General features: G+C 34.2%; 2 protein-coding genes across 4 annotated transcripts in view; one reads left to right on the forward strand and one right to left on the reverse strand.

Annotated features, from left to right (window-relative positions):
- The window catches only part of LOC124637874, a 158,014-nt gene that overhangs the window by 126,425 nt on the left and 9,045 nt on the right, over positions 1–22,544 (forward strand). The window lies entirely within an intron of this gene.
- Positions 3,168–5,942, reverse strand: LOC124637875 (secretory phospholipase A2 receptor-like). Its single transcript, XM_047174601.1, has 6 exons — positions 5,859–5,942; positions 5,537–5,650; positions 4,838–4,975; positions 3,869–4,057; positions 3,530–3,772; positions 3,168–3,419 (listed from the first exon to the last, which is right to left on the reverse strand). The coding sequence occupies exons 1-6, from the start codon at positions 5,905–5,907 to the stop codon at positions 3,190–3,192; spliced, it is 963 nt and encodes a 320-aa protein (XP_047030557.1). The 5' UTR covers positions 5,908–5,942; the 3' UTR covers positions 3,168–3,189.

Here is a 22,544-nt window from a genome sequence, read left to right on the forward strand (position 1 = left end):
TTTTTGAAAATTAAAAGCTGGATTGTAGTGATACACATTGTCGTCATGATTTTAATAGATTCGTCAAAACAACATTAAATTGTAATATATCAATTTGTACTGAAATGCCTAGATTTTAATGCATAGAAATGTACATTCCTTTAACACACTAAGTTAATAAACATGACTGAGCATTTTCACAGAGTTCAGTACAATAGAAAATAAAATAAATTCATAAAAATCTGATAAGGTAGTACGTCAAGGTACTTGAAGTAATCACATTTCTCCATCTCTCAAGGTTTTATACAATGCAGGTATTGTAACAATATGTTTAAAGAAAGTCTTCATAGAAACTAGACATTCTATTTAAATAAACAATGATAATATTAACGACAGTCAATCCAATCTGCAGCTTATATTTTACCATTTTGATAGACCAACAATTATGTTAATAGCAGATATTTTTCGTCCACTAACGTCAAAATCTATTTTGACGGTATCTACTATAGAATCATGATTGTATGTGTAGGTGTAAATTAAATATCACCGCCCACAAAAATTGTACGTGGTTAACTTGACCTGCCTCAAAACTATTACTTTAATCGTTATAGGAAATTACCAAAAAAAATCCTGTAGGCGGATTTCGGGAGTAGTTTTAAATGTCAAGTAGTTTTAAACGTACTATGGTATTGATCTATACTTTATTATATTTAAGGCCCTTTCTTTGGATGAAATATAATAGATAAAAATCTATAGTTTTAAGACGTTCTGGAATCCAAATGTGGGTGAAGAAGAAAGCACAGTTGCGCCATTGGTTAGGGAAGGTCAGGGTCATACCATCAAAACTAATGAATATGAATAACTGTCCCATAATTCCCTTGACATTCATACCACAACTGGCAATACAAAAAGCTTGCCATACTGCGGAAAAAGAAACTGCAAAATTCTTTTGTGCCAGATACACATATTATCTTAACTATCATTGACTACGGAGGTTAGTGAATTACTTGGCTTGCAGTAAAACGTAGCGTGATGCCTACCCGCATTGCAGCATTACTTGGTTTGAAGGCCACGGTAAAATCCTGCAGCTGAGCTATATTAAGTTATAACGCTTTTGTTCTAAACGGTGCGTGGCCTTCGATGTTGTTGATAAGGCTTGATTGATTATTAATTATTTTACGTTAAGTTTTGGGAAGCAATTAATAATGGAGGTTAAGTGGTAGGAAGTATTTAACATTTTGAGTTTGAAAGATCGCTTGAACTTGTCTAGTCATGATGCGTAAAAGTGATGTAGTTACGATACGAGATTATGACAATTTGGCTTTTCGACTTTGATTAATAAAAATATGAGAACCTTTACAGCATTTACCTTTCCGCTTGAATGCTAGGATACAGCTAATATCAAACTAGCGTAATCAGTTTCCTGGTAAACGGCGGTGATCACAAATAATTTAAAATCTCTCGCGAAAATAAGTCTCAAGAAAAATATTTGTATCTGCATATGCACATACATAATGACAACATGCAAGCATCATGCTGGTTATAGCTACGGCAGTTCAGTTCTTTTTGATTCCAATTTACCTCTTTTTAAAATGTTGTTAATGAAGATAACCATAGTATGTGAAAAATGATTTAAAAAGTCACAAAAAAAGATACACAAGCGTGGTCCAAAAATGCAAATACACACTACAAACAGTGTGTTATAATGAAATATCGTGTGCGGACGGTAGTTCAAAAGCGGTAGGTACGCTCAAAAGTGCTTCCGCGAAAGCCCTACGTCCCTGAATCTGTTTGAGTTTCGCTTGCTTTTATTGGTGAACGATGAAGTTATAAAGGCAGGGATCACGTTTCACAGTTTTGTTGGACTGTGAAATAATTTGTAAAGGCATTCGTCAAAAATTGGGGGCGTTTTTCGTTTGTTTGTTTGTGTTGGTGCGTGTTTGGTGTTGGGCGTCTGGCTTTTGTTTTTTATTTAATGTCTCTTGCAGTTTTCACTTCTTTTATATTCGATACTCGAAGATTTACTGACAAATAACCTTTTTTTGAATGCATTTTTTTTTATTTAACTTTTTTTTTCATTACTCTGTATAACGTTTATATCCAATAACGTGTTCCTCTTTCTATTGAGTGATTAAAAGTAGCACCACTTACATAGCTTCGTCTCGTAAGGTTACGAAGTCAGTTTTCAATATCCTTTCAAATTGCAGTAGAAAATATAATATAGTCCTTATCTATGTAAAATCATAGTGGTTTCCCACAGTTTTCCTCACATCCTCTACGTATTTCTAAGTATATGAATGTCTAGGTGAATGATGCAAGAACTGTTACCAATAGTAAGATGGTATAAAGTTTTTTGTTTCTTTATTTGTATTATAGTGTTAGACAGGCTTATTATATCGAGAAAGGTCATAGTCTATATTGATCATGGTGGGTGAAATACGTCGAATGCTCACAAAACTGAGTAAGCTAGTAATGTATTAAATGCCTAAGTTTCAAGCCTTATTATGTATGCTCTAGTATATGCCTCACTTTATAGGGTTATTGCGTCAAGGCAATTTAAAATAACGATTTAAGTAAACAGCGCGATCTGTTTAAAAATATATATATAATCAGCAAGGATATAAAATGCACCACAATACCAAGAGCTGTACAGCAGCCTATCAAGCAACATAAATAAAATGCTTCGCACACAGTCGTTGTATCAATAATAGCCAGTAAAATAGCCACTAAAATGTGCCGTTTCCACCCCCACGTAAAATGGCGAATAAAACATTATTCTTATAACAATTCCTTTTAGAAAACGGAATCAGTCTTAGTATTTTTATTGGTCGTAAGCAACCCCATGATAAGTATTCACAATAAAGGTCCGTTTTCCATCTTTAGTGGTTAAAGAATTGTGCACCTTGTGGTGTTTCTTTTTCTTCTTTTTCAATACCCAATCTTACTCATACCATTTAACTTTAATGTTGGTAAAAATTGCCGAAAAACATCAAATTATCACTATTTTACCTACATATTTCTTTTATCTCACATACCATATTTATAATAGCGTTTAATTTGTTAAGATAACATTAATAGACTATTTGTGTTGCCATGGCTGATATGATGATAATGATGACTCTAAGCTTTCTGAATTAATCTAACCAAATCAGACAACTGTAAGGATTTTTAAGTAAAAATCCCCCGTGTTTTAGTAGAAGGTTTTCTTTATTATTTCTGTGTAGATCTTCCAAAAGGTACAATTAACTCATTCCATCGTAATGTTGGAGATTCGAAGCGTATTTTATTAGCTGCTTTCTCGCAAACAAACATGTTCCGTTTGAGAGGATTTGCATCATCCAACTGGCCAGTCCGAAGGATAGTCCCAATATTTTGTGTGCCCATCTTATTGTCCGGTTGTCCTGCAGCCCATTGGTTGTACACATCGTCTATTTTATCACCTGAAATCGAAAGTCTATAATAATTAGTTGTTTTTGACGTTTGCTTTATTATTTGGACAACGTAATAAATTAATTATATTAGCAGCGAACTTGAAAAATGTAAGTAATACCGTGAATGGTAAACCATATGCGGTCGTCCCAGGCTTTTAGACCGATGTGGATTTGCTCCCATAAATTCGTCGTGTTATCGGTACGAATGGGAAACATATCCTTGACGATGCTTGCCTCCACGTCATCATTCAGGATGACGAGATGACCTCCCTCCGCAAAGCAGATCATATTCGCGCGGTACCAGGTGTGTTTCTCGTAGTGGACTTTGTAACAACTGCCAGTCTTCTGATTGTAGTGGTATTCTGTATGATTACAAAATATTGGGTTATGCACGTAATTTGCAATTTTCTTATAAGGTCATAAGCAAATATATTCGGACAACGATATTTGGTACTTACTGTTATCAAATGTGCCACATTCATTTAAAGTACTGTTGTCATGATTTCTATAGCATATGTAGGGTAGTTGGTCGTCGCATGACGCGGTATACATGTAGTGCTCGCTGCCAGAGATGGCCATGGTGAGGCATTGTCCTGGGTCGGGCCCTTGTGGGCTCCACTGTATCTCCTGGTCAGACAGTAGAACGCCTAGAGCAAAGAAATCAAAGTTTGTTAAATTCTCTATCAGAACATTCCAAAAGGACAATGGGCACAAATATATGGGACCTGGTATACCCCACCAATAGGAATGTCATATATATCATTGGATAGGCCTTTTTATGTAGAACAACATTTACTATGACAGTTTTGCTGAAATGTTTGTCCGTTCTGAGATATAGATCAAAAACTGTGCAAAAGTTAGAACTAAGTAATCTATTGATACCTCAAGTTTTTAAAGGAAAAACTTAGTACTAATAATTTTAAGTCTTGTTTCAAAGAAAATCAGATTACAGATTGGTCAGCATTAGTTTTCAGATTGTTTTTTATCTATATCTCAGAACGGACAAACAACAGAACAAAGCTGTCATGGTAAATGTTGTTCCAGTTAAAAAGACCTATCCATCGATATGTGTGACTTTGCTATTGGTGCGGTTTCTCATTACGCGCAATATCCAGTTGGTACAATAAAAGATTCAAATGCTACATAATAGTAACAATTATGGACCTTAACGGGTACAGCAGGTAGAACATACAAGACTTACACTTAGTAGTTCTTAGATTTTCCTTTAAAAACTTGAGTTATCAATAGATTACTTAGTTCTAACTTTTGCACAGTTTTTGATCTATATCTCAGAACGGACAAACATTTCAGCAAAACTGTCATAGTGAATATTGTTCTACATAAAAAGGCCTATCCAATGATATATATGACATTGCTATTGGTGGGGTATACCAATCTGCCCATTGTCCTTTCAACATTTTCATTACCTTCTATTGAAACGAAGTCGCCATTGGAGAGCAATAAACTAGTTCCCAAGAAGATGCGACGATTGATACCAAATTTTGTCATTGTTGAGTGAAGAGCTTTGGTCAGCTCTTCGTTAAGTGGAGACGCCAGCACTGCTCCTGGAGAGATCTTAGAGATAATAATTCTGTAACTGTTGGTGATTTGCGATAAGAGCTATAGCAGAGATGGATTTATGGACTCTAATCGCGAAGCACCGGATATATAGGTATTAGAAATAGCTGTAGGTGTCAATATTGCCATGATTGCGAAATTTGAGTATGTCTATATGGCAGTAAAATGTGTTTGTGTGTGAACATAATATATAAAACATTTAAGATAACACATACCGATATCAAAGAAGTGGGGTCAGTTTTTTACACATGAGTGATAACTGTTTAAAGAATGAATTGCATCATACTTTAGACCAGCGATTAGTTTAATTTATTTTGCGTCTTATCCGTTTAATTCCATGTCGGGTTCATCTTCTTTTATCGTAAAGACCACCTCCACACTACTCATGAAGTTGGCCAAGGTTTGGCAAATACGAGGAGCACTTCGGCTTACTTCGACCAATTTTGCCTCGGTATACTCGTTCCTCATTGGCTGCGATCAACTGTCCCACACTGAGGAACTTTGCGAGTAGTTTAGTAGTGGAGGCTTTTTGGAAAATGAGTTCTTACCTTCATAGTGACAGCGCAAAAACGCTTGCTCCCACGTTGCTGGAATCACGTGAAGCTTGAGCCAGCCCTGCACTTCACTGTCGTACAAGTAATCAGGCTTGCATCGCACGGGGCCTGCAAAAAAAGAATTATAAACGTGACAATGTCAAAGGTTCCTAAACAATTTTTCTCATATCGCTTTCTAAAATTATGGTCTCGGTGGATCCTGCAGCAATATTTCTGCAAATTCTCATAATTTTTCAAAATATGATTGGATTTATTTGAATTTGCGTTGCTGACTACTTTGGGAGCCTCTAGCCGATGTTAACCATGATTCACTTACCAGCTGCAATCAACAAGTATGACAAACAAACTAGATATATCGTTAACATGTCAGTGGTTATAATTGCACGGGTACTGTATGAATGAATGTATTCCTCTTACGATAACGGGTATTTATATACATACAAAGACATTACTGGATAAAAATGGATTTGAGTGTCATCGAGGTCAATTCGTAATCTCTGTTTCGGGGGCATTCCTAATTGAAACTAAAATATTTACTTATTGACTATATTTTAATGATTTTTATTAAATTAGTAACCCCATTTCCCGAGAGATGTCGCTGTACTTTGGGTTACTTCGCGACATTAATATTTTTTCTGAGTTGTTGGGGTCAGGATAGCTATGAGCTATAATCGGGAAACAAGGAACACTACACTGAGCGAGGCTCAACACGCTCTTGGCCAGTTTTCTAAAATATTATAAACAGTACATATAAAAATCACGATCAAGATAGCCACAATCGCCGTAGAAGCCGATTCGACTTGCGGTATCAAACGCCTTAACGCGCCATCTGCATAAGCCCTTAGTGACGCGATAAACTCAGTTATGTGTTTTATATGACATTATATTGCACCAAGCTTCTCTTTTCCAATAAAACAACGATGGCAGATGTGACTTTTTTCATTACTCTAGTCTGATGTGATTTGCAGTTTTTATTTTATTACACGATAAAATCCGTGTTGATAGACACATTCGATTTAATTAGGGCTCTCGTGATTGGCTGAGATGACTTTAAGGCTCAGTAACTCTAGTTTCTATGCTAGACTTTTTATTGCATGACCTTTTTACTCGTAGCCAATGCTATATAAAAAAATTGAATGAGGTATTCCATTTTGAAATTACATGATCAAAATAATTTGCTAGTCATGATGAAACTTTTAAACAAACGGTCAGGATAGTCTTTAAGTATTCATGCTTTTGAACAAACTTTACCCAACTTCGATAAAATAGTCACAAAATTATTTACAGAAGCCTTGTAAATAATTTAAAACAATACATTTTCGGGCTCACGTTGTAACGTTATCCATTATTAAGTAAAAAGTTAAATGTACCTCAAAGTTCTCCTTGCTATTAATGATGCCGTCAATTAGAACTTTCTCGAAGTTCACTTGTTACTGTTCGGGATCATGATATAATTATTTGTTGAAGTAGCTACTTTGTTTGTGAAGGTTTCGGGTCGAAAGGTATTCTCTAATTAATGTGGATCAAATGTCATTTAGGCAGAGGCTAAAATGTAGCTTCAGGTGATTATGAACTTTATGTGCACTGTAGAAAGTTGAAATTGGAATTGCGATTATCAATTATACAGATCGATTGAAAATTTGATTAAAATTTGGATCTGTATTTTTCTACGAAAACGGGGAAATAATCAAGTTACTTTTATTGTAAAGGTTCGTATTAAAATAAGTTTAATTAAATAGTAATAGAATTCCCGACAGCCATATTTAATACAAAATACGGCCAGATGTGCTGCCCACGTCACTGACACTAATTTGATTAATGATAGGCCTTTTAGGTTGCTTTTATCTATGGCGTTCTAGACACGGCTCAAAGCTGGTGCATCCACTTAAGAAAATCATTTACCTATAAGTATTTTCCCAGAGATGTCACTATCAGCAAAGTGTACACTTTCAAAATCTTCGTATATAATTGCTAAAACCGACTTCCCAAAACACTAAAAAGCAAAAAAAAAAACTATTTTTAGGTGCATCGGCCTAGAAGTCGGTGTCTAATGGATGTTACTAAGTTAATTTTGCCACCGACTTCTAGGCCGATGCACCTAAAAATAGTTTTTTTTTTGCTTTTTAGTGTTTTGGGAAGTCGGTTTAATTTTTTTGTAAAAAAGTTTTTTATTCAAAGCTTTTCAGTGATACGAATAGTTGTCACTATCCATACAAGTGAGAAGTTCTCATCAATACAAAGAATATAAGTCCAAATACGAGGTATTTTACATATTCAGTTGTCGAGTTCCCTCGACTTACTTTCTCTGGTCTCCATCATCAGATCAGCTCCAAACCTTCACTGTTGCAAAGGTCTTGTCAATACAAATAATTTAAGCCCAAACAAGAGGTAGTTTACATATTCAGTTGTCGAGTTCCCTCGACCCTCTCTGGTTTCCATCATCAGATTAGCTCCAAATCTTCACAGTTGAATAGTGCTTTTAGGCGTACACCTGAGTGTCAAGTTTTTACCCTATGTAAGCCTACAGCTTTCGAAGGTTGCCCTCGATTTCTCAGGGTTTCCATCATCAGATCCTGACCTGATGACTATGGGACCAACTGGCAGCTATTCCGAGTCGAACAAAAAAAGAATCACGTAAATCGGTCTATAAACCTCGGAGTAATCGATGTACATACATAGAAAAAAAAAAAAAAAAAACATACCGGCCGAATTGATAACCTCCTCCTTTTTGGGAAGTCGGTTAAAAATGGGTGAATAGTTCCTAGATATCTTTTCTACTGACTTAAACTTGCTTAACAACTGGATAGATACTCTTAACTTGAACTACTTCTACTACACTTGCTACTAATTCACCGACTAACTACTCTAATATAAAACCTTCGACGTAAAACCTCGTTTTATCCAACACTCTTTTGTTTCACCTCGCTTCGGAACGAGAAGTTAGTAGCCAAGTAAAATAAAAGAGCTTTGCAATCATTGCTAACACAAGTGGTTTATTAAGACTTCTACTAAAAGTATGTAGGTAGTTCGTTAATTGGGTTTATGAGAGTAAATATTTATTTTGGTCGTACTTATTAGACGAGAAAGTTTCGAAAACTACGCAAAAATTACTGCTTTTTGGACGAAGTTTCTTTGTTTCCTAGAAACACCTGCTTAATTATTTTTTGGTTTCCGCATGCTTCAAATATGTATCCATTTTTTTTATTAAAACACTGTGTTTGATTAATATATGGTTTCCATTAAAAATACAAAGGTGCTCAGAAACTATGTATAAATTAGTAATTTCTAAGAAGAAAATTCTCAACTGAAAATCGCAGTGAATTCAGCTTCAGAGAGTTAGAGTAACTTACTAAAACTTACCGAAATAAAGTAGAACAACACAAAACACTTTTTCGTACGAGTACATCTTTACTTCAGCAATAAGTCTTCAAATGATGATTCATACAATAAATAAACGTCAAATAATTGATACAAATGAGATATACTAATTAGTATTCGGCACCATTTAGTGCGTTCAAAGTTCTAATTACGATGTCAATCTGAGCTAATCGATGGCCTAACAGGCTTTGCCCGTTTCATTGAATAATTGAATGAGTCTAAGAACCTAAATAATAAATAAACATTAGTTCCAAAGAAATGTTGCAATGTAATCGCCTTTTAGAAATTTTCAGTTTGTTCTTGAAACTGTAGATTCTGGAAATGGTTTAATTTAGTAAGTTGTTGTAAGGGATAAAGATGTTTTGGAAGTGAAAGGGTGTTAATGCTTAAGCAGTAATTTGTTAGCTTGTTTTGTGTAATGATTAAGTGTTTATAATAAATACTCAAAACTTTATAGCCCTAACATAATTGTGTATAATGTGCAAGAATATTAATTAAAGTGTAATAGAATTGCGTTTCTGTTTAAAAACTTGAAAAGTTACTTGTTGATTTCACATATTCATGTTTTAAAACAAAAGCATTTCCTACGGTGACGCATCTAATACAAAACAAAATACTATCGGAATGAAATTGAAATATAATATCTCTATCAAAGTCAAACAATATTCCCAGAACACGAAATAAGTACGTACACAGGAGAATTCCTAGCACATTAATTTAATATACCCACGTCACTTACATCACGGACCGATAGGCTCACTAAATACTGAATGGTTTCCCTTGAGATCGACGGTTAAACTTCTCAGACTGCATACTAAATAGTCGGCCGACAATTGACCCGATGGACGGCAAAAAAATATTTTTAAACAAAATCTTGATTCCATTCAAAGTTTTGAGCCGGTGTGATACAGCTAAAAGCCCTTTTTTTCAATGAAAACCTAGCATGTTCCTTAATAGTCTCTTTATATACTAGGGCCGCAGTAACTCTTCCGAATAATCCCGCAGCCCCGGCAGGCTTTGATCCTGGTGGGCCCCACTAAATTCCTGATCTTTGTAATCTACCATTCCATTCTACACACCACTACATACCTAGGTAATTGTTTATAAGCTCAAAAAAACTATCGGCCGACTAAAAGTTGGCAGTATGCGCGTATTCCAAGAAAGGCTATCTCGTTTCTGTCAAATGAGACCGACCACTGTCCGATCCCATTTGGTCAAGTGAGCAATTGTTTTGGGATACATGTTTATTTTTGGATAGATAGGTGATTTGTGAAGGTTTAGGAAATGATTTGATGACATGTAGTAGCTTGATTTGTTATTTTATTTGAGTGAAAGCAGAAGAAATATTAATATAATGCCACAAATTATATTTAAGGCTGAAGAAACTACGGTTAAAGAACTAAGGCTGAAATGGAAAGATTAAAAAAAATAAATTTAATTCTGTTTTAACCAAATTAATTATTCATATTATACACACTAAAACAAGTAATTTAGTAGCCAACAATTTAATTTAGTACTTATACAGTGTATATTTTATGATTGTAATAATATATTTTTTTATTTAGTACTTTTAATAACTCATTTAAAAAATATAGCTGTGTTGTTTTTAAATTCTGCAAAGCTCACAATTTACGAATGATATATTATGAACTCAGACTCTAAAATAAATAGAAGTCACTTAATAGGCATAGTATTTTATCAACCAAGTACCTATAATATTTCACTCTGGAGTCTTTTATCAAAGCCCTGAGGTATGCATTACAAGTATTTTCATTAAAATAAAAAAATATGTGAGCTTGACAAAAAGCCTTGATATAAGCTAATATTTTTGCAAAGAGAGCTAATAAAATCGTGTGATAGCGCTCTGCCACTTAGGTAATTCTATTTTTGTCTCTGGAAGCCACAGGAAGTCTAATTTTCTCGTGTGCAAGCTAAAATATTATCCTTCTAACTAAAGGTACATATATTTAAGTAACTATACTCCATATATGAAAAATTAATTGTGGGACTTTGAAGTGACTTAGTAAAATTTTTCATAGAAATCTGATGAAATTCATGAGTGTTTTAGAAATCTTTGAGTAGTTACATCACTATTCATTAAGAGAAGTTCTTCAAGGATTTCCCAATAATCTCAAATATCTGATTGTCCGAATCTATTTTTCGAAAAAAACTTCAATCTGTGCGGCCATCGCTTCACGCCTACGCGCAATTTAGATCACAGATTTCAATCAACGAAAAATCCCAGCACATTTCTCGAAAACCAGTATTCAGTTCGAAAATAGAAAAATATGCGAACCCGTAAATCTGGCGACCCTTAAAAATGGAGTAATACTTCACTAAGCCAAAAACAGAGTGAAAAGGGCGGGTCTATTATAAAGAACAAATACTTTTTCTACGTTGGTATTTTTTGGTGGAGAAAAAGCATAAAATATTCAACTAGTTTTTGTACATGGTTGTCGGTCCGAATGTTTCCGATTATGCAAAATTCGCGTGTCTGGAAGAAATTAAATTAAGATTCATAATACATCGAAATTATGGCACGAATCGTACAAAGCATTAGACCCCAAAAATAACTGAAAAAAATGTCTGTTTAATGTGTGTGTATGTCATGAATCAATTACTAATAAAAAAAAATTGCGCCCTTTTTAATGGAATATTGTTGTCATTTAAATATTCTCTAAATAAAAAATAAAATACACCAAAAGCATTCACATAATAATCATGTCCCTTACTTCATAATTACAAATATAGGACCTAGAAAGAGTGACGTTGATTCGGTCCTAAAGCGTGCTACAGTTTTATTGACCTGATTCCGTTCATCGGATGTAGTGGAAGACTCCTCTCAAGACAGCTATTAACTTGGTTTAGTTTTATTTGCCTACGTCACGTGATTCATTGTGCCCCGATTAATTTTGTGAACGTGCCTTTTGACCCTTTGGCCTTAGTTCAGAGGTTGTATGTTTATTATGGTGACATCGTTTCGGGTACGTTTTCGGTAAATTTTATCTTGGCCTTTGCGAGACACAAAAATACGACTTCTGGCCAGTTTCTTAGTGATCTTGGCAGCAATTTTTCTATATATTTTTAAGGGATAAAAAATGCATGAACCGTGGAGAAAGTTTACCGAAATTTTCATTAGTGTTCTCTAATATTGGCTCGCTGATAAATTCACTTCCGAACAAAATTGAGACAACACCGACGGTTAAAGTAATGAAACCAGAAGCGAAGCAAAAACATCAAAGCATAGTTCAGTTAATTAAGAAAAAGCTGGAGTAGTTTGTGAAACATTTTATACTACTTCGAGTTGGATACAAATGGCGTAACAATTTATGCCGATTGCTACAAGGAAATGAACTTTATTTCATTGCAATAAATGCTATTTTGTTGTAGGTATACTCATGTTTATACATTCACAAGAGTGCCCTTTCCTGCTGTGGGTGCACCGTGAGGGAGTGTCAGGCTCTTACTGGCTAAGCCTACTATGTTCCTTCTGGTGCCTTTTGTGTACCAGGGTCACGGTAACTCTTTTGAACAATCCTGCGATGCTGACAGGTGATAAAACAATGTTCCTTTACAAAATGGTTTAAAAAAACAGTACAAAGAATATCCACTAAAATTACATTATCCTGCCACCACTCAATCATTTTAGATACCGTTTAAAATCCGAAAGGTCGATCGATCAAAACTGTTTGACTTCCTCAATGCCGTACCTGGCTTGCCATAGCAAAAAAAATGGTGATATTTTGCTCCAGCCTTTTAGCCAATTTATTCTGTATTTTCTTTGTATTTAGATCAAGGAGATTCGTAGTCCTTTGTGTATGTTTCCATAAATTGCAAACTCTTTGACTCGGTATCAATGACGGTGCATATATTTTCTAGTTATTCAGTGGTATGCTGTTGTTTAGTGTCATCAATTGTGGCTTTGTTAACTACTCTTCAGTTTTAGATTGAATTTAAATCTTTTCAAATACATTTATTGATGTTATGTCTTATTTTAAATTTTCTGTTAGTTCAATACTCCTCAATTTAAAACTACAACGTTATAACTTCATTTACAGTAAATCTACACTATTCTCTTTCTCTCGGTCCAATATATGAGAACAAAATTCTACATTTTCTAATAAGACCGCAGTAATGTACATGAGAGGTAATACCGTCCCTGCAGCTGAACCTTGGTTCTAAGCCAGCGATATCACAAAGAAACTGATTGGCTTAGGATTTTCTTTCTACTAAGACTATATTACTGGCTTGCACATGATATTATGAGATCCCGTGCAGTTTGCTGGGAAAAGCTTTGTAAAAATGTTTAATAAAATCTATTTAGTAGAATATTCAGTTTTGACTAGGATGGGAACAGAAACAAATTATTTTTCGAGTATACAATAATAGCATTAATATTTATTGTTTCCACTGAATTATCGAAATGAAATAACAAATTAGCTTTATATATTTATTTATTCGCCTTTCACGGCTTTAACAGACAATTACATAAACTGTTAACTTAAATTTAAAATGAAAAATAAAAGCTTAAAAATACAGCTAACTAAAGTATAAAATATATTTATCTATCTGGAACTTTTAAATAAAATAGTTAATAGGTATAAATTGGTGATAAAAGAGAATACACGCCATTTGTATACAGTCGACAATATTCATTAAATATGAAATAAATATAATATAATACAACAGTCTGTCTCTTTATCATAATTCCCCAAACTCAAAACTCGTGTAAAATGGGCTTAACCTGTTTACCTTTTCAGCGATTACCCGCTTAACAATACCACAGTTGGAAAAATCCACACGAATTAAAGTTGTCGGGTTGATTTGTCTTTACCTACACATAAAACCTATTCAAAGTGGAATAAAATATTTAAGCTTGTTGTTTGTTAAATAATGCTTAATTATGTATGTTAACATTATCTACTTTAATTTGTTAACTCCATAATATTGTATCATACAAAACAATCTAACAATAAAACATTGCGAATAGATGTGAATGAATGGGGGTATGTCATTTCTCAAAAACACTCGAGCTGTTATTTTACTAAACATTAATATTTTTAATATAGTTACTACAAAGTTTTTCATAAAAATCCACTTGCAAAAGAATGAAAAAGTTAATTATAACGCTTTCATGAAATATATAACTCCCTAGACATCGATATTTTAAATAGCTAACGATAATAGCCGTTCAGTTTGAATTCTAGACCATTATTTTCCAAGCTAATCACACGTAATAACTAATTGACCTAAAAATAAATTTCTATGCGAGCCGTAGTAGAAAGAGTGTGAATACCGGTCAAGTGCGAGTTGGACGCGGTTCCATATCCCCTAAAATATTAATTGCATCCCAGTTTTTAATATTTGTGGTTATAGTGGCAATAAAATATTATGTAATCTGTGAAAATTTCAGCTGTCTAGCTATCATGGCTCATGAGACAAAGCTTGATGATAGGTTCCCGTTTTACCTTTGTTTTTTTTTTGGATGGGAAATTATCAAGCGAGTCCTCACACTGCTAACCCACAGCAGTCTCAGACTCTTACAGACTAAAACTATTATGTTCCTTCTGAAGCCCTTTATGTACAGGGCCGCGGTAACTCTTTCGAACAATCCCGCAGCGTCCCGTTTTACCCTTTTGGTATGGAACACTAAAAAATAAACTGTGACGTCAAAGAGAGAACGGACGCCACACACAACGTGTTTACTTAAGGAGATTTGATAAATTCGCTGAAATATTTATGACAGAAGTAATTATACGGTGATTTGTATTTATTTGTTGATTTATTAGTGGCGTTTAAGCAGTCAGTTTTGTTTATTTGATCTTGGTTCCACAAGATTCTTTTATCTTTTTATTATAGAATATAGAACTAATGGAATGGTATTATGTAGTTCGTTAAAAACTGTAAAATATATACGCGTGAAAATCTTTGAACGTGAATTTATACATTTTAAATGAATACCACTCTAATGGGATAGTTGATACATTTACATTTGATAAATTCGTTGATAAATTATGTACATTTTAACAAAATTAATTTATAACATTTACAAATCTACATAAAGCTAAACACCATGATATTAATAACGATTAACATTCACAAGCTTATCTAATTGACAATACTAAAAATAACACAGATATTCCTGAAGCAGGACTCAAAGGAAATCGAGCCAAACGTCACACAGACGCACACATTCAAACGCTGATCACATTTGTCTTTGATGCCCGATATAGCTCGTGCACCGAGCTTTGTCGAACTAACGATACACTGCAATGCTGTGATGGCAATATTTAATAGCAAAAAAAAAATCACTGCAACGCTGTAGTGGCATTATTTAGTGAGTAGTGACAAATCTGGGGAATATCGCATATTACGGATGACTAGCTTGTTGTCTCTGATTTTTGGAATAATGGTGTTTAGAACTTACAGGTGTGTTGTTACTGCATGTTTTAAAAGTTTTTATTTATATTAAAGTCAAAGTCTTTCATGCCCGATATAGCTCGTGCACCGAGCTTTGTCGTACTAACGATACACTGCAATGCTGTGATGGCATTATTCAGTAGGTAGCTAAGAATCTAGAGAATCTAATTATATTTGACGACCTCTGTGGCGCAAAGGTCACCAAGCCGGACTGCCAATCTGAGGTCCCGGGTTCGATTCCCGGTTCGATCGACATTTGTGTGATGAGCATGCTTGTTGGCCGTGGTCTGGGTGTTATGATATGTATTTATAAATATGTATATATGTAGCTATATGTAGTTCATCAGTTGTGTTAGCACCCATAACACAAGTTAATTAATAACTTACCCTGGGGCTAACCGACCGTGTGTGAAAAGGAGTCCCGCCATTATTTTTTTTATTATTTTATATTTATCTAATTTACGGATGACAAGCTTGTGATCTTAATTTTTTGGAATAATGGTGTTTCGAATTTACAGTTGTGTTGTTGAAGATAGTGTTTTTTAATGACCAGCATGTGATATCTGTTTTTTTGTATGGTGTCTAGAATTTATAGTTGTATTGTTAGCAAATTTTTGAAAAGGTTGTATAAATTGTTTGTTTGTGTCAAAATCAAAGTCTTTCGGGACAGTACATGATAATTTTGCAACATCAACATTATTGTAGTTATTGTGACTTCGTTGATTTTTTAATTTATTATTTGACTTAAATAATTCTTCACAAACATATTTGTCTGCTTTTTCTTGTTAATCATTAAGATTTGCTTTAAACGGCGATGTTCCATTATCAGCAAAATTATTAAAAACGTTATCTCTAACAATAAAGTTCTGAGTAATATCGCCTTCCAGGTTTCCTTTACTACACGTCTTAGTTTTCCTTTATCATCTTCATTTCGTCCCGCCCTCGCAGCTGAGATAAGTAATTTTCTGCTCAACGAGAGCGTCACTTTATTTAAAGCACAGAGGAAGGAAAGGTAGCGGAGATGCCATAATAAAGGTAGGCCAGGCGCCTTCTTGTAGGTCAAGTAACGCACGGTAGGCGTGATCAGTTACTAGAACTAATGAGACGTTCGGAATCCTTGTCGAATAAAAACGAATCTGTCAATGATTGGTCTTGATTGATTTATTATTTCATTATGAAAATAATAGGCGGGTTCCACAGAAATCGTGTACCTAAGTAGGTAATGTTGCTCGTCCCCCTGAACACATGCATTTTTGTGCGCTACTTTCTTCGAAGATTTTCCATTACACGTCTCCGTTAGTCATTTAGTTCTCCATGATTTAGAGTTTTACCGTTGTGAATTATGTTCAATTTTTGAATTTATTGTCCGTCGTCTTAATGAGATTGTAGTCGCCTTCCTTTATACGCGGTCTTTTAACTCGAATGCAGTTCTGTTGTGTTGCTTTTGTTATGATTCAGTGCCTTGGCAGCTGACTGATTGTTTGCGAAATGTGATTTTTATTTCGGTTTCAACTGTCTTCTTGAAAAGATGTGTTGTTTAAGCGAGATTTATTTTCTGCAGCTGCAAGATTTTGTTCTCTCTTTTCAATCCCAAAAACATTTATTGCGTATTTTATAAACACTTTGTACCTGTTATATAGTTTAATCTAAATTTGTCTTAGACCTGAGAAAATGTGCTACAGAGCATTTTACATGTTATAGTTTATGGAACATTCTTACATAATAATTCAACATCATTCATTCTTTATTTATAACTGACATAGTAACTACGACCCCTTTAGAAGGAAAAAAGGCCTGTTCTAAAAATATAATACGTTATCGGTTCAGAAGTGACCTAGAGGTAATATTCATAAATCACTTAATGCAAGAAGTGGTACGCGGTGCAGTTTTTCAAACGTGCATATTTTACCGTTTAAGTATGCTGCCAACGTACGTAATAGCTGACTATTAACAAGCCAGTATTTTATCTGAAATTCTTGAAGGCTAGACTAAGTAAGGCTTATAAATTGCCTTTAAAATATGATATCTTTATGATGTTGATAACTTTAGTTAGTTTACAGAATTATGCGAATTATGAGAAGTACCTACTCTTCAGTTTTTAAAGAACAAAGTCCTATGTCACCATTTGTCATTCTAGTAGTAATGAACTCAAAAATCACTGCATGGGTTTTCATGTCATCAATACATAGATAGAGATTGATTTGAATGACGGCCGGGTTGGACGTTAATATCAAAATAACATTTTAAAAGAGAAAGATTGCACTACGAACGAGAATTTGATGGACTTCGTGTTATTTAGAATCCTACTAAACAAATCCAGTAAATATTGACACATGTCCTCACAGTGCGGATACAAGCCAATTCAGATTTGACGGTTATTACCCACATAGTAAATCGTAAGTGTCTCATTTTATTTCAAACAGTTAAACATTATAGTCGGACAGAAATAGTGCTATGAATGCATTGGGTAAAAGTTATAGCTTTTCAAATGGTACAAGATAAAGGGGTCTTGGTTTAGTTGTTATGTTTTTCGGGAAAACATCTGGTTTTATTACATTTTAGGTACATAAAGCTGCGATTACTATTTGGCATGATTCCACTGATGTAATATTGTATATATGTGCGTGTGTGTGTGTGTGTGTGAGAGCTCGGTTTGTGAATGAACAATGAAGGTCTTTAAAAATTAAACTATTCAAATAATAGTTGTAAAGAAACGTTTTTAAAAGAGGTATCATTTTATGAAATGTGAATTTAACCTTTTCACATCGTTTTGATATTATTTTTGTACTGCTTTTAATTTTTGTTCATTTAAATGTTAATTTTACTGTAATGTGAAAAATCTTTTGAAATAATTCGCAGCTATTTTAAATATACGTGTTTATTTAAAAGGCAAAACAAACAGTGTCAAATAAATATTACAGCACTTTATTTCTAAAAGTACGATGTAAAAAGTCTTGTTAATACTTTTGCAACATAAATTCCACTTAATCCGATTATTTTTTAAGCACATTTATAAACTCAATTTGTCTAACGCTTGATTAAGCCATTTTATTACAATGACACATTAGCACAAAGCGAACAATTTTTCATTATGATGAAGTAACTAGCTACGCCCTTTCACCGTTCATGAATCAATTTTTCAAAGACTTTGGCATCTAAATTGAGGTAGAAATATTTATCAAAGACTTTGAGGAATCATTTTGATCCTGTCTTCATTTTGTACAAAGATTTTATGGAAGATTAATAAAATTGGACATTAACGAAATGAGCCTTTGGTATTAAAAAGAAAATTGTAAAAAGTATTCGAATCAAATTCTTGATTGATTCTTTGCTTTTGACGTTTACAAGGATCTTATGATTTGAAGTTTTTATTCAGAATCTCCTATCACAGAGATGTTTTTTTCTTGAATAATAATATGCCTCACGCAATTTGAAGGGGTGTTAATCAATATAATTCTATTCTATGTAAGTAAAAGACTGACTGATACTTGAACTAGAGGCGGGTACAGGCGCCTTTTAAGCTCCTTCACCTACATATCTACTCAAAGATTATTTTATTAAAATTGTATTTTTATTTACCGACAATTGGGCAACGGAAGCAATAATTACTGCAGGGCCAAACAGTTTTAATTTTCATAAATAAATTAGAAATTGCATTGAAAACACGCCAACCATTCATTATGAGAGTCTTATCATTTATTACATCTATGATTATAGTTCATTTTTCATACTTCGATCTGTTAACACAACTGATAGAAAAACTAATGATCCCTAAGATTTATTTTTCTTTTGTGACCTTCCAATACTATTTAGTGCTTTCTGAGAAGAATTAATCACTGACAACCTTTAAGAATTAAGAGAATTAAGAATTAAGAGAATTAAGAATTAATTAAAAAAAGAGAAGTAAGAGAATTAAGAATTAAGAAAATTTTACGACTGAAAATAAGACCACAATTACATTTCTAGGACTAATTAAGTAACTATTATTAAAATGTTTCATCAAGAATTTCAACAGAATGCAGCTTACAGTTGACTACATTTAAGCAGTTAATCTGATAGGATTAAATACTTCTCTTATTCTATACACATTTTATTATTTAAAAACTAAACACTTTTATTTAATAGACACATGAAGGCCTACAAACAGAATTGCCAGAATTACTCACTACGTACAAATTGAACTAACGGATTTATGTCGTATTATCGAAATTGAAATGGGAAATGCATTATACAATCTGACCTATCTGCCTGATTTCAGTAAATGATTGATTCTGAATAATTTATACCCACTGTTGTTGGCATTATTGCGCTCGCTTTTAGCTAAAATTCCCAATACCCTGTATTCTCAGGTGTATTTTTTAATTGAGAGAATAAAAATAAATGAGTGTCATGACCTCATTTTTTATTTTCTTCTAGATTTTTCTGAGACTTTGTCTATTTTCTGTTGAAACGATCACAGATGAAAAGAGTCGTATCTCTCTTTTCAGGCCAAAGACTTATCTTCAAGCCAAATGTTATCTCGATCGGTCCAGCCGAAGCATGCGATCGTAACAAAACAGATATTTACTTTATTTATTTATTTTTTAGATTCTTATTTCCCCAAAAATAAGCCTACTCTTAGTACAACTTATCAAAATATTATCCTAACAAACTTTCACCTTTGGGCATGAATAAATTCATATGAAAAGACCCTTCATGCACGGGTCTGATCTTCGAGAGAATTTCTAAAGAAAATCTCTGTGGTTGGAGCAACATTTGACAAAGGCGGTCACCACAATAGGGTTTTAGTGTATTACCCTTTGTACGTACACTAACTGGATTTGAAAGCCTACCCTTGCTGATAAGCTGGAATTGTGAGAAAGATACCTCTACTATTACATATTTTATGAAGTGGTTAGAATTTTGGTACTTGTTTACCTGTTTATTTTTATTACTAAATAACATCTAGGTACAAATAAATGAAATTAGTGTCTGCTTGTTATATTACAATAACTATTTTTAACTACCGTAGGTTCATCCAAAACTTTTTAAAAGGTTTGTTTATGCTTGATTTGAAATGGCTGGAGCGATTATGACGTGAGATAGTTCGCCGGCTGTTTTATTGTTAACGCACAAAAATGTGATATAATACAAAGGTTTAAAAACGATTCTTTGTACCTATTCATCGATATAATTTCCTCAACTAGGCCGAAAAAAAATCGTCACCGTTTCGAAAGCTTCATAATTCTCCTACGGTATTTCAGGGATTTATCAGCAAAATTGAATTTTATGGAGGCTTGAAATTCTGATGGCATTGAAGTGTATCGGTACAAAGATGTGTTCAATCTGGTGGAAGATACGAATGCTGTCACAACGATCTTGTCAATATTGTAGATATTTATTGTGATATTGTATTATTGGAAAATATTGAGTGGGGAATGGAAGGTTTCTAATATTGTTAACGGGACACTTAAAGTTTTTTGATTACATTATTATTATTATTGAACTGCAACAAAAACTATTGCTAAGGCTGAAATTTTTTCCAAATGCTATAAAATATACCTAATATTATAATGTATTATATATCAGCGGGTGCGATGCTAGGGTCTTATGCGCGTATTTATGCTATGAATTTAGTTGCGGGCCGCCATTATCTTTTGCAAGAACCGAACTACTGGTATAGAGGATATTTTATGTTTATGTATTCAATGCAAACCAGTAAAAAAAACCGGCCAAGTGCGAGTCGGACTCGTGCACGAAGGGTTCCGTAAATTACAGTTAAATCAACCTATCTCAAAAACTATAAGAGATACTTTGATCAAACCAAAAATCGTTGAAAGAGTTAATTAGCATGCATCACCTCTATTTTTTTTCGAATTTTATACCCCGTAGTTATAAAAATAGAGGGGGGGGACATACTTTTTACGACTTTGAGAGCTGATATCTCAAAAACCGTTCACTTTAAGAAAAATGTTTTTTAGAAAACTTTATATCATTTTAAAAGACCTTTCCATTGATCTGTGGGGTCACACGGGTATGTACATCGAAAAAAAAAAATTCATCCCTCAGTTACATGTATGGGGGGCCCCACCCCCAATTCTTTTTTTTACTATTTAGTGTCATATTTTTGTAGCGGTTCATACAACACATATTCCCATCAAATTTCATCACTGTAGTACTTATAGTTTCCGAGTAAATCGGCTGTGACAGACGGACAGACGGACAGACGGACAGACGGACATGACGAAACTATAAGGGTTCCGTTTTTGCCATTTTGGCTACGGAACCCTAAAAAACGACTACACATAGGCATGAAAAAAATGAGTTCAACGAGCATTACGTTGTTGAAGCAATGGTTGCAAATTCCCGTATAGTAACTGAATTTTTATTTATGAATACAGCTTTATTTAGAAATGCGCGATGACCTTTCGTGTCAAACACTATAGCTGTAATTACTAGTATCACCGTTTCCTAGTATTTAGTTTGTGTTTGTTTTTGTGATACTAAAATAAATCAATCAAAATCTACTGAAACAAAAAGCTTACTAAACAATCAGTATCCCACATTGTAGTAGCTCATGTATTTGTTCAACGAACTTATAATCATTAAGAAAAAATAGATAAAAAGTACAAACATACATGACTCCTCACTGATATTCATAATTATTTACCTGAAATACAGTCATGTATATTTGTACTTGAAAATCATTAGTGACGAACCACCCCATTACTACATGTATGACGTCCCCTGTTTGTTATACAGTAGGTAGCGGGCATAGTATAGTTGCTATATGTGCGTGTTGCTTAAACCGTGTCGTGCGCAGGACGTATGCTGTCTCCTGGATCGTTGCTTCCAATACCCGCGGCGGAGCGCCCGCGACTGCGGCTGTCAATTTGCATTGCTGCATGCCGCGCCCGACGAACAAAACCAGGGTAGCTAGCGGAGCCCTGCCCGCGGTAAATCGCGGGCATGCCCCCACTGCCAATGCCGATGTGCCGGTTGCGACCACCAAGTAAGCCGTAGCACGCTTACTCGTGTGTTACAAAGTCGCGTTGAGTTCACACGTATTTCTGCTAAGCACGCTACTCACGGAGTCGACACTTGCACCGGTTCACATCTTTTCATTCATTCCAAACGTCTGCTCGGCGTTCACCTCCGAATGTAGCTCCATACTCACCAACGACGGTTTCCAATCACAGTATGGTGTTATTTCGCAGGAAGATGC

The sequence above is a fragment of the Helicoverpa zea genome, chromosome 16, assembly GCF_022581195.2.
Source record: "Helicoverpa zea isolate HzStark_Cry1AcR chromosome 16, ilHelZeax1.1, whole genome shotgun sequence".
In the NCBI taxonomy this organism is placed as follows: domain Eukaryota; kingdom Metazoa; phylum Arthropoda; class Insecta; order Lepidoptera; family Noctuidae; genus Helicoverpa; species Helicoverpa zea.